Source organism: Excalfactoria chinensis, chromosome 18 (genome assembly GCF_039878825.1).
Source record: "Excalfactoria chinensis isolate bCotChi1 chromosome 18, bCotChi1.hap2, whole genome shotgun sequence".
Classification (NCBI taxonomy): Eukaryota; Metazoa; Chordata; class Aves; order Galliformes; family Phasianidae; genus Excalfactoria; species Excalfactoria chinensis.
In genome coordinates this window covers 3,420,930-3,437,082 of record NC_092842.1, presented here as the reverse complement: position 1 = coordinate 3,437,082, position 16,153 = coordinate 3,420,930, and the positions used below count along the sequence as shown (strand labels likewise).

The 16,153-nt window shown below is 38.4% G+C and overlaps 1 protein-coding gene across 1 annotated transcript in view; it reads left to right on the top strand.

Moving 5' to 3' along the window:
• CDK5RAP2 (CDK5 regulatory subunit associated protein 2) overlaps positions 1-16,153 on the top strand; it is a 66,893-nt gene that overhangs the window by 8,304 nt on the left and 42,436 nt on the right. The window contains exons 7-14 of the mRNA XM_072352889.1: positions 1,062-1,213; positions 2,809-2,971; positions 4,303-4,356; positions 4,779-4,898; positions 5,502-5,594; positions 6,151-6,369; positions 10,792-10,962; positions 11,786-11,959. Coding sequence (XP_072208990.1) covers positions 1,062-1,213; positions 2,809-2,971; positions 4,303-4,356; positions 4,779-4,898; positions 5,502-5,594; positions 6,151-6,369; positions 10,792-10,962; positions 11,786-11,959 — 1,146 coding nt within the window. The remainder of the gene's footprint in view (positions 1-1,061; positions 1,214-2,808; positions 2,972-4,302; positions 4,357-4,778; positions 4,899-5,501; positions 5,595-6,150; positions 6,370-10,791; positions 10,963-11,785; positions 11,960-16,153) is intronic.

The following is a 16,153-nucleotide window of genomic DNA, read 5'->3' as shown; positions in this document are numbered from 1 at the left end:
AATTACTTATTGTAAAACAAAATGATTGATCAGACTGATGTTTCTTAAATCTGACATGTAGAGTAGCAGATTTTATCATCTCACAATGCTATAGTATTTTCTGTAACCTGAAGGTAGTGTTAGTCTCTGACGTGAATTGTATTATGCTGGTGATTGTAAATACTGCAGAGCCGTATTAGTCATTTGTTCATGTAGTGCTGTTTAGTTACACAGATCTGCGTATGAGATCTCTCTGGAGTTTTTGACTAAAAGACAAGTGCTGAAGGAAGGGGAGAGGAGCAATGAATTGTAGTAGAGAAGGGCTTTTTCTTCACACCCCATTCCCCAAGAGATCCTCTTTGGAAGGGAGGGGATTACTTGTTAGGCTTCAGGGAGGCTGATAGATCATAGAAAGCAAAACTCAGTGAGCACAGCAGGGAAGCTTACCGCAGAGGAATGAGGATCTGAAACAAACGTTATGTAGTGTATGACAGATTGCTTTTGTGTGTTTTTGTTTGTTTTGTTGGTGGCTTTTTGTTCCCCAGCCCAGTGAGCTAGAAGTTGACTGGAACATCTGGGTGTTCCTTCTATTTCTGTTGCTGTTCAAGGCAAACGCGATTTATGCTTTATTGGTGCTTAATCAATCTTCTAGGAGTTCCATTTAGCTACAGTGAGGCTGTGAATATTGATTTTTATCCCTGATTTTATGAATAAAACCTCCTCTTCTTATTTTCTGTCCGTTTCTTATGAGGGTGGGATAGTAGTGGGGTAAAGTCAGATTATTTTAAAGCAAATTATCATAGCTAAATCTAAAGCCATAGCAGAGGGAACTTCTGCTTCTATTTCTGCTGTTGGATAGGGAATTTGATTTGCTACTTTGAAATGAACTTCCCATCTTTATGTACCACAGAAAATTGATTCACCTGAACTTTTCATGTCTGTATTTTCAAGAAGTGTTTGCAAAGTGTTTGAGATAATTAGTGCATGTTTGGTAAAGACTCAGTGCAAGAAATAGTCTGTGAGCATTTTGTTCTTGTAGACATCAAAATGCTCTTTTATTTTTTTAATTATTTTAAATACAGAATCTTAAGGCTGCACAAGAAGAGGCGGAAAAAGCCATTGCAATGACAGAGAAGGAAAAAGCATTGAGACTTGCTGCTGAGCGGGAACTTTCTTCACTTACAAATGCTCCTGTAAAGGATCTGGATATGATTGCAGATGCTGAGAAGGACAGGTCTGAACACTTGCTGGTGATATTTCTAACCAGATGGAAGTCCTTTTACTGTTGAAGTGTGAAGAGTCAGCATGGGTATAGAATGTAATGGTTTGATCCTGCCTTGGGATAGATGATTGAGTGTTACTAGATATCCAATCAGCTTGTAAATGGGTGCAGCAACCAGTTTACATGTTGCATGACAGCAAAATCTTTAAAAGATGTCTGAAAGTGTAAAAGAATCAATGTGCGCGTGACATGAACGTGTCCTGCTTTAAAGCTTTGTAACTCTGCTGTCTTATCTTCTGCTTCCTGCTTTTGAGCCATTGCTTGAACAGAGATTCACTCCTATATCTGTGTTCACTCACTGCTTTCGTAGTGTTTACATGCTCTTCAGTCTTGGTTTATCTGTTGATGTTGGTAAATCTAATGGGAAAAGAAAAATGTGTTTGAGCTTCACGGCTTTGATTGTGCTTTGCAAGGCATTGGTTTTGCTTTGTCTGGCAGGTATTTGAAAAGGTGCCCAAGTTGTTCTTCAGGCAGGGAGATGTGTGAAGTCAGATCTTTGGGATAAAATACATGTCTGGTTAACCTAGTAAAGCTTTGGTATGCGAGCCTGAGGTAGAAATGAGAAGAATGATATAATTTGTAATACTTTGGAGTATCCTGTTCTGACTGAACCCTGAAGTTAGCAGCTCTGAGTATCATAATTTGATGAAGTCATTCTTACTGTGTGATAGGTGATACTGCAGTGGTCATAACCTGGCTGTTAGGCCATCTTGTTCCCTTTCCCTTTATCTTCCCTGTCCTCTTTTAGTCTTTTAGACCTCTTTGTAGACACGGTTGCTCTCCTGAGTGACTTGAGCTGGGAAGGAGTATGTTACAAAAGTGGTACTTGCAGGACAATAAAAATGGAGCTAATGGAGGAAGGTATTTGACTCCTTGAAGTGAACAAAGCACTAATGTGCAGCACTTCCAACTTGCCTGAGAGCAGCACATGAGGAATTCATGCTGTATTAAAAAGATCCTTTCACAGTCTAGGTTGCAAAACACTAAGATCAAAGCTGTATGCCAGAAAGTTCTCAGGTATAACCTTTAAGTCTGTTAAAAGAAGAATGGTAGCATTGATTTTTAATTGGTTTAAATACTAGGGGTGCTGAGATGCGTATCTGACTGATGGAGGTAGCCATGGCCTAATTTTGAGGGTGTTATGTCTAACTAGAATCAACTTCAGCCACAAATACAAGTGATGGTACTTAAGGGATCCTTTGTGATGGTACGTAATTATGTGTGCTAGGAAGAGGAATGCATTGATAAGCTTTTGTGTATGGGATAATGTAAACAAAATGTTGAAGCTCTAAGCTTTTATGTTTAAAATAGGAAGAGAAAAATGAGTGCTTTGCAGATAGCTCAAATGTGTTGTTTGCTTTAAGTGGATGGCAGCTTTTCTAGCTTCTCTGGAGGAGAGAGAGATTGTGGAAAGAAAGGCTCCCTCAAATTTTACAAGTATTGTCTGGAGCCTTTGGCTAGGAAAGCTGCCTGTGAGATTTACTGCAATAACTGTAGGGTTGCTGGTAGATCATGCAAGATTAATATGAAAAATCTTATCATTTTAGACTTATAGAGCAACTGAATCTGTCTTTGAAAAATAAAGAAGCTGTAATTCAACATCTTGAAGAGGAAAACTCTCGGAGCAGATCTGGTGGTGGGAACCTAGCAGCAGAAAAGATGGAAGAACTTACCATTGCTTTGAGACGTGAAAAAGATAGTGAGATAGAGGTGAGGAAACTTGTAACTGTTATACAGAGTAAATCTCATGTGGCCTGGCATTCTCAGGGTTTTAAGCATGGCAGCACGTGGGTGACTTAATAATAAAAGATCCTTCTCCACTGCTATTCCTTTCTCTCTTTTTCATCCCCTAAACATTCATTGTTTATACTGTGTTTTGGCAGTCAGTATTCATCGTTACCAGCCATGCTTATCATTCTTTCAAAGAGAGATCATTTCCCTCTACGAGCATAAGCTTGTTCTATCATAGATACTGTGTAATTGCTTTACAGAAGTATATATTTAAAAGAAAAGCTAAATGTTTCTAGATCCCCACCAATAGATGACAGAACTTTTACAATACTATAAGTTAAGAATGTGACCTGAGAGTTTGTTTTAGGAAGACATTTCCCTATTCTTATTTGGAGAAAAAGCTTTATTAAAGGAGATAAGTGCTTAAAAATTTCTCATGAAATAAAGTGAAAGCATTGCTGTTAGCTTACAAAAAGTTCAAGAGTTGCCATTCTATTTCTGTTGTCTCTTTAAGAGGAAAACAGATTCCTTGACAGCTTAAAGGCAGGAATAAGTCTGAAACCTTGCTTTTCTTGGTTGTTTGCTTTCCCATTTGTTATTCACACTAAGAAAACTGAAAGGAAAAAGAAATTATGGAGGCTGTTGTGCTTTTGAGAAAGATTCATCCCTTTTGTTTTGGGACTTCATAACAATTAGTGCAGAAACACCTTGTTGTTTCTGTCAGGAATAGATGAGAGCCTTCTTCAGCTGAACTGAATTAAAGCTTCACTTCTGGGTCTTGCTGCAATGAAATCAATGTGTCAGGAAGAACTACCCCAGATTCACAAGATTATTTTGTGTCAAGCTGAAAGCAGGGTCGTCTTTAATCATTTCAGAGCAGGTGGACAGACTGTATCATCCTGTTGGGTTATGGTACTAGAGAAAGAAAGCTGAACGTTTTTGGTGCACAGCTCCATTTTTTATATGGAATTATTCTTTAAAAACCAATCTTCCCCAAAGAAAAGTGCTAATTAAAATCTCCTGTATTAAAAGGATCCTGCTGACATAGCTAAGTCTCATAATAGTGCACTTTTATTAGCTTACAAAGCAGAATTGCCCTGTCTCTCATTGAAGAACGCTGTTTTCTTTCATACTATGCCCAGATACATCTATAGATTTCCAGGAAGCAACTATGCATTCCTGCCTAAATATTGACTGTAGTACGGTTCTGAAATGTATACAGAGTATTCTTGAAGTTTATTTTATTGAGTTTTAATTCTTAATGTGTTGCTTCTGTGTTTAGAATCAACGTACCTGTTTTGTTCTTGTAGGCTATTAAGATGGAGCTTAAAAATGTGAGAAATTCCTTTGAAAAAAAAATCCAGGTAAGTCCTAGTTGTCTTTCTGTATTTGTGGCTTCATGCAGCGCATGTTGGGATATCTTCTGTTATACATGCATAAATATGGAGAAGTCTTGGCTAGAAAAGTAGTAAAGCAACTCCTTTGGCTAATTCTTTTTTGGATGGCAGGAAGGATCCCCTTGTTTTTGAAGCAGTTTTCAATGAAGCTGAAAGGCACTCTCATTAAATATTAAAGCTCTATGGCTGGTGCTTGTGGCCAGCATGTGATTAGGTTTCTTCTACTCTATTCCAGGCTTATCTTTAAGATGATGACTTGCATTTGGGATGTATTTGATATTAGTGATTTGAATTATAAAATATAAGAACATAGAGGCTCTACTTATTAATCTGCTGCTACAGTAACTCTTAGTAAGAAGTTAATACAACTTGCACATAATCTAATTTAGTCTCTCGAAGAAGAGTTGCAAGAGAGAGAAAATGAGCTTACTGTTGAAAAGAAGAATCGCTTGAAAAGGGATAAAACCATTCAAGGGTTAACTGTTGCACTAAAAGCAAAGGAAAAAGAGGTATGATGACTATGATCTTGCCATCGCTGATTGTGTGTGTGATGTGAGCGTGTCAGGGATTGTTTTCTCTGCCTGTAACTGTTTAGGAAGCTTCTAGTAGATTCTAAATTGCTCCTGTCATGCGTGTAAGCAGTTCTCTTTGTTATCTAGAGCTTTGGGCCTTCAGCTGGAGGGGGGAGGGAAAAAGTACTTAACTGATGCTTTCTCCCTTAAGAACTTAGAGGAAAAATGTTTTCATTTACACACTGCTGTTTATCAGCTCTGAGCACCACTTAAGAGGTATGAGAAGTATTTTTTTTGTTGTTGAGTAAGTAGAGCTGTCATAAAAGAAGGTGAGATAGTAGGTCAATGTCAGACGAAATTCGAATTTTATGGAAGAGAGGGAAGTGTTTAACTTGAGTGATAGGCAGTCTAGTGAGTATGGTATGAGGCAGGAGTTTCTTTATGTGAGATTTATTATGATGCATTTGATGTTTTTGTTCTTAAAAATCTTTGTTTTGCGTAGTTGGCTGGATAGATAATGAGGTGGTGGGATAGCTATTACTGAGTCGCCATCCCTTGGAAATAACTTTCTATGTAGCGTTCATTTTACTTTACTTAAAGAATGAAGAACTTGCTTCTGAAGTTGAAGCTCTCAGTGCTTCGTTGGCTAAGGCAAGAGAGGCGACTCATCAAGCACACATCCAAAAATTCAAGGTAAGCAAGCACTTAATGTGGCTTTCCTTTTCTCTACACCTTCCTTCACTGTTTCCTCATAACATATATTACTTCATGTGTTTGGAAGTAATGGATTGGAAAGTAGTTCAAAGAGTTGTGGTTTTCTTTTTTAATGTTTAATTTTATGTAATACATTTTTGCCCAAAATAATTGTTTAAATGATTGAATCTTAAAATATCAGATTTCTTAGTTCATTTTCTTCTTCTGTAACAACTGAGAACTAAGTAAGAAATATGTAGAAACACAGTGAGTTGAAGATAAAGGTGCCATTATATGTGGAGTTGAGATGATACTGAGTTCTCTGAACTGAATGTTTTGGTTGTTCTTCCAATAGAAGTAACAACTCACCCTTCCACATCAGCAGAGTTAAAAGTTAAAAAGAATCTGAGAGACTTGTTTATATTTGTATGTCTTCATTTCTACATTTCTTCAAATGTAAAGTGGTAGAAAGAGCACACGTGGGGAAAGCAGCAGTAGTAAAACTTGCAGGTTGTACACAGTACCTGTACAGGCTTTGATTGCTGCTCTGTTTCAGGGTGCTGAGGATTATCAAGCTCTCCTGATGGAAAAAGAGACCCTTTTAGCAGAGCTGCGTTCAGAAAACCTCACAAAAGATGCTGAGAATCGTAAACTACAACGAAGGACTAAAAGGACTGATCAAGAGCTAAGTGATCTGAATGTAGAAAGAGAGAAAATGGAGAAGGAGCTGGATGAAGCGCAGCTGCAGAAGAGCAGAAGTGACAAAACCATTAATGTTATTATCATATAATTTTTTTCCTTCATTAAGTTTAGAAATACTGTGTTTGTCTTTTACTACCTCATGCTTTTCTAACAAATTCAGACTTTTAACTGATGCATTTTTGGAGAGGGAAATGTATTTGTTCAGCGTTCAGAAGAATGTGGCCACAAAGACCAAGGCAAATTCTGGCACTTAGTCTGCACAGAAAAGTATTTATTAGATCTTACTTTGTTAGCCTTGGTCAAGTCGTAGCTAAAATGGTTAGTCTTTACAAGCAGAAAATGGTAGCTGTTTGCTCCAGTTTTCTGATTGCAGTCTGAACATGCCTGACATAGAATGTATGTGCTATTTCTGCTGTATTTACCATGTTATGTGTCTCCGTTGTCTTAAATTGCAGTATGTGTAAGTTCTGATGCAGTGCAAGAGTAAGAAGTCAGTTGTTGAAACCTGAAACTTCAGCTTGCTTTTTGCTATCATAGCTTGGTCACTGTAAAGGCTGTGTAACTAATAGCAATTTTTGCTTGTAAAATCCCCGAACCACCACTTACTACATATAAGATAAAAGATGCATCTGTTCTTTAACCTTACTTTGTATTCTCTTTAGGGCTTTCTTTAAACCTTAGTGTAGATGTTTAGACAAGCTCTTCTTCCAGCGTGCACAGGTCATGCAACAAAGTGAATGATTGGACTTCCTTTGAAAAAAGGATGCACATTCTGCTGAGTGCAGACATTAAATAATTCTCTCCTGTCTTTCCATGCAGATTTCTCTTTCCTTAGGGCAGCACCTTCATGATGGGTGGATTCCTGCCCTGTTTCAAAGGCTGGTACTTTTCAGTTTGAAAATTAGCCTCTTTCTACATAACATAAAAGGTCAAATGAGCTTGTACTTCTTCAGTTTATATTTTGCCCTAATGATTGAATAAGGACTCTATTAAAATATACAGTGTGTAGATGTGGAAATTGCTTCCCTTGCAATATCACTTAAAACCAGTAGAGGGATCCCTCTACCTACAGAGAAATAAGATCTTTCTCCCCCCCAGCCTGCTGTATTTATTTAACTTACAGTTTTGGATGATTGTCAGCTGTGGTTAGGCTCCTGTCACACAGTCTTTATCTTTGCTATGCTTTGAAATTTCTTCTGGGTGTTGAGGTTAAGGGGAGAAAGAACAGATAGCTCCCATCAGTAAAACAGCCACAAAGAACATATTTTATTGATTTAAGTATTTTGTCTTTAACTGTCTTCTCTATTCAGAATCTTTTTTCATCTTTAAGGGGAGCCAGAATATAAATCTGTATGGGAAAGGCACGAAAAATAGGACTGAGTAGGGATTTGCCAGGGGATTCAAAGTTACTGGTATTACAGAAATCTATTTGACTCCATTATGTCCAAGTTTTTCATGTAAATGACTGGTTCCTTGGGGAAAAGCATTCCTGTCATAAGATGAGCAGTCTTATAAAAATTATATCCCTAACCTATTTCCTGCTCCTTGCAGAACAGCTGCTTCAATTTCAGAGTTGCTAGTACATTTGGATGGAGCAAGACTGCCTGTGAAATGTTGCCCATTAAGTAGTAGATATGTGGGAGTAAAAAAATATGCTGTGGTATTTTGCTGTTTGACAAATAGGAAACCATTTCAGTGATCTGATGCAAACCTCTTACGAGACAGCCCTAAAAATCCTATTCTGTTTATGCCCCCCAGTTACCTATTTATCATTGTTTCTACTCTGTTAGGACCATTCTTGCTAGTTTTATTCTAAGCTGTCCTACATCTTCCTCCCACACATGGAAAGTTTTGGTGACTTTTCATGTACAGTTGGGGTAATGGCAATTTTTTTTTCATAATATATCTTTTTAAAACAAAAAAGAAGGTAGATGGAGGGGAGGAAGGAGGAGAAAGCAAACCTCTAGATGAGGTTCTTCTCCTGGCTGAAGGGGATGTGAGCTGATCATCCAAATTGGATGGCCCACAGTATGAGTCTTCTGAAGCAGCACATGTTGACCACTGTCCCTGACACCCTGGGTTGGATGCTTCAGCTTTTCCTTGAGTCAACTTAAAAACCTTCTTGGTTCAGAGCTTTCCAGAAGCTGCTGTTGACTTCTGCGTCATTTTAGTTCTTTGAAACAAGAAACTTTGGGCATTTATTCTTCCGTACAACTGATGAAGAATAAACATCATCATGTTCTACTTGTATCAAGATGGCGGACACATATATAACATCTAGTTTTTCTTGATCAAAGCCTTTGTCCAGCCTCAGGTCATTCAAGCACTTTAACTGTTGTCTCACCAGGCCTATATATAGACAGTTAAAGTATACTTGCTAGTTGCTCATATTTGTTCACTTGTTTGGGAAGTGCATAACTTATTAGGTAGAATTTATTATGGAATCTTCCTACATGTAAGTTAGGCTGAGGGGGAGGTTTTGTAGCTTCATGACTTAATTATCTACCAGTCTGCTTCCCATCTGATGAGGGGGAGGCATCTGCACCAGTCTTTGATGTTATTGTGTTTCACATTCATTTTTCTTAGTTCAACTATCATTAATCATAGGAAAGTCTCTTGGGGGAAAAAGGTTGGCAGAAGGAATAGCAAAGTTTATGCTCTGAGAACATAGGTACTAAATTATCCTTGCAACTCAATGTATAGAAACCAATATATTTTCTCCCAGACAATTTGAGTGGTCAATGAGTTCAAGCAACCTGCTATAGTGATGGATAGTTTTGTGTGTTACAGAATTCCATCTCATGCAAAGAAAATAACTTTCAATCTCAACCCTTAACTTGTTTGGAGAAGGATTTAAGGGAATATCGGAGGCAGAAATACTGCAGGCAAACTCTCACAGGCCTTTCCATTTACTGTAATAATGTGTATTGCCAGTCCAGCTCTTTCCTTGAATCTGGCCATTGTGTATGTGCTGCTTTAAAGGCCGAAATGTAACTTCTGTGCCTGACAAGTGTTGTACACTGAGAACTCTGAGGCTAGGTTATAGGAAGTGTAGTACTGTTATTGCCAACAGCATGTTTTCCATCTGTACATGTCTGCATTTTCTCTTAAATCTATTTATGGTCTTCATAAAGAGAAACCACAGAGTAATAATTGCTTGAAGTTCCAGGACAAATCACAAGTGTTTCTTGAAAATTTGCTTACCAAGTTCTGATTCAGTAGCTCCAAGGTGACATAAAAAGGAGTCAACTTTGCAATGCATCATGAAAGTCGTCATGTTACGATCAGCCCTTCCAGTTCAAGTGTTGTAGGTGGTCTGACCCACTTGAAGTGTTCCATAGCTCAAAGCCAGAAGGCTCTGCAGTAGTCAGACCTTACAGTGCTTTCACTCTATGCTATGGTTTATAGATAGTAAAGATGGAGTGGAAGCATATTTCATTTAGTACCTATTTACACAGTTTGGAACTGACGCTACATTCTCACTTTGCTTAGGCAAACAAGTAGTTATTTTGGTGATGAAAAAATGATTGTTGTTAGTTTGCAGAACCAAGTGCAAAAGTTTACCCATTCTTTGAAACAAAGCAACATTTGATGAGGGGTTTTTGGGAGCTATTAGGAATGTCTGAGCTGATTCCTGATAATGAAGCTAAAATTAAGCAAGTAAACCAAAACGAGTTGCAAATGACAATTCGTATTTAATGTGCAAAACAGACATAAAGCAGGGAAGTGGCAAAGTGATGCTAAAGATTTGATGTGAACCTGCGTGAAGCAAGGTAATTAAGTTTTAAAAAGGACATAAAGCAGTTTGTAAAGAGAATGCAATTAAAGTGTCACTAATACTATTTCCCTGTACCTGGGATAAGAAAACTATTGAATTTTAAATCCCAGTGGAGGTAAAAGTGAAGTTTATGGGTGACTACCAGATGTGCAAACTATTTAAAGGGCTTATGATACTCCACAAATGGGCCCTTTTTGGAAATAAAAGGAAAGCAAATTAATTTTAAGATGTGGGCGCTGTTACCCCATTCTTTTTGTCTGAGGAGAAGTTTTAAGTAGCATAAAAATAATGTGGAAATGGCACAACTCATCTTGGAGCCTCAGGGAAAGGAAAAGAGCAAATGACAAAGTGAATCAGCCATAACCTTTTTTTCCCTATTTCTATCAAAAGAATAAGCAGACTCAGACGCAAGTGTTGTGACAGTAGCAACATGCATGTGTGTGATACTCCTAACAGCCTTGGTGTCCATTCATTGTGAAAAGCATTTAAAATAGAACAGACTGGATTTTTAGAAAGCAGTGCTGGCACCTTATCTAAAAGTTTTCTTGGACAATATTTATAGGTATTAAGAGAAAGATACTGACTTCAGTACATTCACCGGAGCACGCAGTGATATGTGTGATCTAAAGCAATAGAAAGTTAAGCTATTAATGTGGTTTGTCAGTCTTGAACTTTTATTAAAACCGATTTGCTAAATATTGTTCCTTTTTTTTGTAGGATCTTAGAAATCAAGTAGAGAAATTACACGGCGAAATGGCCGAGAAGGAAAAAGCTGTTGAAGATCATTACAATATTCTTCTGAGCGAATGCAATCAGAAGTTGCAGAGCCAAGAACTGGTTATCAAGCAACTAACAGACAACGTCAGTCAAAGGGATCTGTTGCTCCAGGTAGGTAGGCCTGAGTCGAAATGAAGAATGTGAAGTTCTCGTTTGATTTTGTGTGAGGAATGATTACAAAGTCCCATTTGTATTTGGATTTGCTATTGATTTTGATGATAATCCTTCACTTCTTATAATACTGTATTTGCAGAACGGACATATAATTATGGGGATTTGTGCCATTAAATAGATTTCTTACTAGGGTTATGTTAAACACTTGGACAGTGGGGGGGAAAAAGGTTTCTTAATATTTATGTGGATTTTCACTGATATGATGCTTAAAAGCTCTGCAGTGCCAGTGATTTACAGTTTGTGCAGATGCTGGAGAAAGGAGAAATTGAGGAATAGGTATTGATAGTGAAATATTTTCTCTCTCTTGTGGGGGGGAGGGGGTGAACCAAGAGTCAACTCCAAACAAGGCATGTGAGCTAGTAGCTGCCAGGGTGTTTAAACAAGTCTTGCTCAGAGCTTTTATAGGTACGATCCTGAGCAGTACTGACAGCACTCATCCAGCACTATGACAACTCGTAATTGAGGTTGCTCTGCACCAAAGTGCATGCAAAATACTGCTGATTTTTCAGATTTAATAAGTATTTTTTCTTTTTTTTTGAACTTTTGTTAGTGTTTAAAGGATTGAATGGGTGGCTGAAGCTTTTGTTTCTTCTTCTTTTTATTTCATTTCTGTTTTGCTGTGTTGAGCTTTTCCTTTGTAGGATTTATAAAGAGCGTGCTGGATCATCCTTGGTTATTTCCTGTTTTGTTTCAGTGTATGTTTTACAGCAGAAAACCAGAATGAGTTTTGCCCAAACGTATCATTGTTTTCTTTTGTTAGAAATCTGATGAAACAATTAAAGAAAAGGAAGCAGAATTGCAAGAGCTGCTGAATAAGTACAAGAACCTCCTAAGAGACAATCAAGAACTTGAGCTGAAAAATGAGGGCTTGGTAAAGGAAAAATATGCTGCCCAGTCTGAACAGTCAGTCATCAGGATAGTCAGAGAGTTAGAGGTGAGTTTCATGTAACGGTGATCATTTGCAGATAAATACTTTGACATGAAATTAATGATGATTTTCCCTTTGGCTTCGTGCTTATGAATTTGTATGCCTTGTAATTCATCCATGTTGCTAGGGGTAGCATTTCTTTCAGAGCAGTACCATTTTGGTCTGTAACAAAATGATAGCAGTGACCTTATTAGTAATTGAGATATTATTTTTAGATTATTGAAATGTTTTACAAGCCTATGGTTCTGACACTCTTGATTTGGCATTGAAAGTGTACGTAGAATTGTGCACTGAAGAGCTTACAAACTTGACTCTTGAAAAGTGCGTACAACAATTTGTCTGCCTACCATACAGGTGTAGAGTTTTGTGGTCATTAGGGTATGGATACTTCTGTGAATGGGGAAGTATCTCTGCTACTGAAGAGCAGTACAAAGGAGAGCTTGTGCCCTCCTAGTAGGTAAGGGAAAAGATTAAACACGTAGTGAACACAAAAAAGAAGGGGACCTTGAGGATAAACATAGATATAGTTACATTTTCTCCCCTGTATTTTGGTACTAGCCAAAAGGGAAGATCAAGGACTGAGAAGTTTTTGAATAACTTGCTGACTCCATCAGTGCATTGTTTACTGTTGTGTCCAGATTAGTGGAAAAAGAAGATTCCTTTAGAGATGTGTTCCATTTCTTGTCTTTTTTGCTTGCAATTTAGTCTGTTAAGATCTCCAAAAGGATTATGCAAGGCAGCAAGAAGTACTTCCTTGTGGTGGAGAAAGCTGTTTCATTTCTTTAACAGTGTATTGATCATTAATGACATTTTCTTGAGGATATTTAAAATGAAAAGAGCCATTGGCAAAGGAAGCATGGGTACTATGTGTACTGTCATGTTCCGAATACACTAGTGATGGAATGTTTAATATGTTAGGGACCAGATTGTTAAATAAGGTAGGTGCAAGCACAGTCTGAGACATGAGTTATTTGGCAAGCACAGAGTTGAGGAGCTGCATCATGGTTGGTCAGGGTACCAACAAAGAGTATAACAAAATATGAATGAATATACATACAGAGCAAATGAGGTCTGTGAAAAGCTACATAGAAGTTTTACCTCTAAAACAAACTGCATTGTGTGCACGTGCCTTCTGTAATGAAGGGACCTTGTAGTGATGGAAAATCTTATAGAATTAATATAAATCCAACAGTTAATTTCTTCCGGACAACCCACTTCAGATACAGGTGTATAACCAGGAAAGAGAACAGTGGCGAGTGAAGCCATGCATGGTAATGATCCAGTACCCACCTGCTAATCACAACCTATTCTGTATTGCTGGTTCACTTAGTGATTGTGAACAATACGTAATCATAACCCTTTGTCCTCTCTGCTCAACCTCTGTGTAAGATATCACCTCTAAGAACCCCTTTGGCATATTAATCATAAGTTTTTGCACACAGATTATCCGGAGCTCTGCTCTCATTGGCTGCTTTATACTCTTTGATGACTTTGCAGTGCTGCACCAACTCTCAGCAAATGCACAGTGGGTTCCTCCCCACCAGAGAGAACAGAAACTGAGCTCTTCTGTCCTCACTGATCTCTAAAGTTGAAGAAACAAAATTGAGAGATGCAGAACTTTCTCTCTTTCATCATACCTTTTTACTTTATTTTAATGTAATGATAAATTTTAAAGCTACCAACATCCAAAGCTCTGCTGGGTGCCTTGGCCAGGCCAGGGAAGATAAATGACAGTTTCCAATTAAAGTTTGGATTCTTGAGCCACTGTTATGGGCTAGAGAGAGCAGGGGAGGGAGGGAGTGTGCGAGAGCACTGCTGATGAGGTTAGTCATGCAACTGCTGACTCTGGTATCAATGAAGTCTTGGAATTAAGTATTTTTTACAGCAAGGAATTTAGAAGTGCAATGGACTCGTACGGTGTTGAAAACGGTCGATGATTTTGTGCTTAACGCTGCTCTCTCACTAACAATACTCCTTTACTTACAAAGCTTTTTGTTGGACAATTTGTTAGGTTAATACATTTCTAACATATTTTTAGACCTTTTCAGTTCATTTCAATACTGAGAAAAGCAGGAACATTGAGAACAGTGGCTCTTGCTCAATCCTGTATGTATGTTTCTGGGTTCTGTTGTGTTGCACATATAGCCTTGCATGCAGCAGCAGGGAGCCACAATGATGTGAGTTTTAATTCTAAATTGGTTTCTCTGAGTGTCTAAAAGGATCCTTGGATTTGTGTGATATCTCTCCATAAAGTCTGTTTCTGAGAAGGGGAGCTTATGTGTCACTCGAGGGTGGAGTAGGGAATGCGAGCAGCTGATACCTGATGTTTCTGCAAACAACGCAGTGCTTTTGAATTCCCGTACAATCAGCACATTATTTGACTTTAGTTATAATTACTGCAGTATTTTGGGAGTTAATGCTGTGCAGCCAGGGAACTGAAGAAGAGTTTGTGCAGTTGTGATGTCTGATTTCCTGCAGTTGGTGAAGTTGTAGTCAAAGCATGAAGTCACTGATGTAGCCAGTGCTGCAGTTTTTGGGTGCCCTGAGAACCACAAATGGTGCAGCTCTGTGGATGTGTCTTAACTGGTGAAACCAATGCAGTGTTGTTGCTGAGTTGATTTTTGTCACTATCCTTGTGTTCACACAGCAGCCGTGCTGCTTTTCACTGTTACACTAAACAAAACCTGCTGGTGGGAGTGGATGGGATGCACGAACTGCACCATTTCCATATTAGCAGCAGTTTCATCTTAGCAGAGTTATCCTGATGAGGTGATATTTGCAGATCTGTTTACAGTCCAGTAGTCTCGCCGTATATATCATCAGGAGGGGCCATGGGTTCCTCAGAGCCATCAGCTTTTTGACATTTTCTGTGGTTGAGATGACATCTTCTAAAAGTCAGCAGCAGTCTTTAGCTACAGTAATTTCCATCTTTGGGTCTATGACTCACTGGCCTGTAACGACTTTGATCTTATTAGTGATCGTTTCATTTACAGTAGACCATACGTCCTGTTCTCTGTAAGGTTATAAGAAATGATCAAATCCTTGTGCTAATGGCTGCCTGGCTGGGTCAGTGCTGGGCTGTAGGTTGTGGCCTCATCCCTGTCATTCATCCCCTGACCTTCACAGGTTTTGAAGTGATCCCAATGAGGCCACCAAATATTCCTGTGACGTTGCCGGTAGGTTACTTACTGCAGAGGTACAGACCTTTTACTTTCATGGCTTACAATTGGAAAAACCTTTTAATGAAAATAAGTGATGTTTTCCACCGCTGCTGCTTAGCAATAGCGTTTCAGATTTAAATATAGACTTTAATGTATTAGATTGCCTGCTTTCATGGGAATATAAATCTTCCACTGCAATATGGTCCTGGATGTCTTGCAGCTATCTCTTCTAACACATTTTCCCTCACACCATGTGTCAAGAGGTTTAATGTTTCATTAACTCCCACAGCATTATGGTCTGTGTAAGTTACAGAGCTGCCGTATGTTTTGTGTACCTTTGGGGAGTTGATTGGAATAATTCACTCCTACGCTTTATTTAGAAGTGACAGTAATAATGTACCCAAAAAAAAAATGTTCGTGCTGTATCTTCTCATCCTTATTATTCATGGAAGAATCTGAATAATCAAGAACGCTTCTTCATGATTTTGCTAACCTTTACCTAGCTAATTGAATTTAGAGTTTGTAATAATTTGCCTATAATCTGTGACATTTGGAGTTCAGGAACAGCCCTTGTCTCCAGTAATGGAGGAAAAAAAAAACATTGGGAGGTTTTCATGAGGTTACTCGGATTTTGGTGCAAATGTGGGGCTGAATTAGTGCATGAATTCGGAAATCAGGGTAAGAAAGGAGGCAAGGTTCTGTGTAGCACTGCTTTGCTAAGCAGCAGTCACAGCCCATGAACAATTGGTAACAGCCGCTATCTAATCTGCGTGTCCTAAACTCTTCAGAGTGACATTACTCAGGGAGAGCTTCTAATTAGGAGACAGTTCTGTAGTATTTTCACAGTAATAATTGCAAGGCTCGTATCAGACATATGGAAGAGTTCACAAGAACTTTTAACAGACTGTTAACCAACTAAATTAAGTCAAAAGATTTATCTCTTCCTGTTCCTTTTGTGTCATTGATCAGTGACGAACCCTTTTCCAAACTGAATTGCAGTCAGAGTACTTTATGCTTAATGCCTATTCTTATAAGGCTG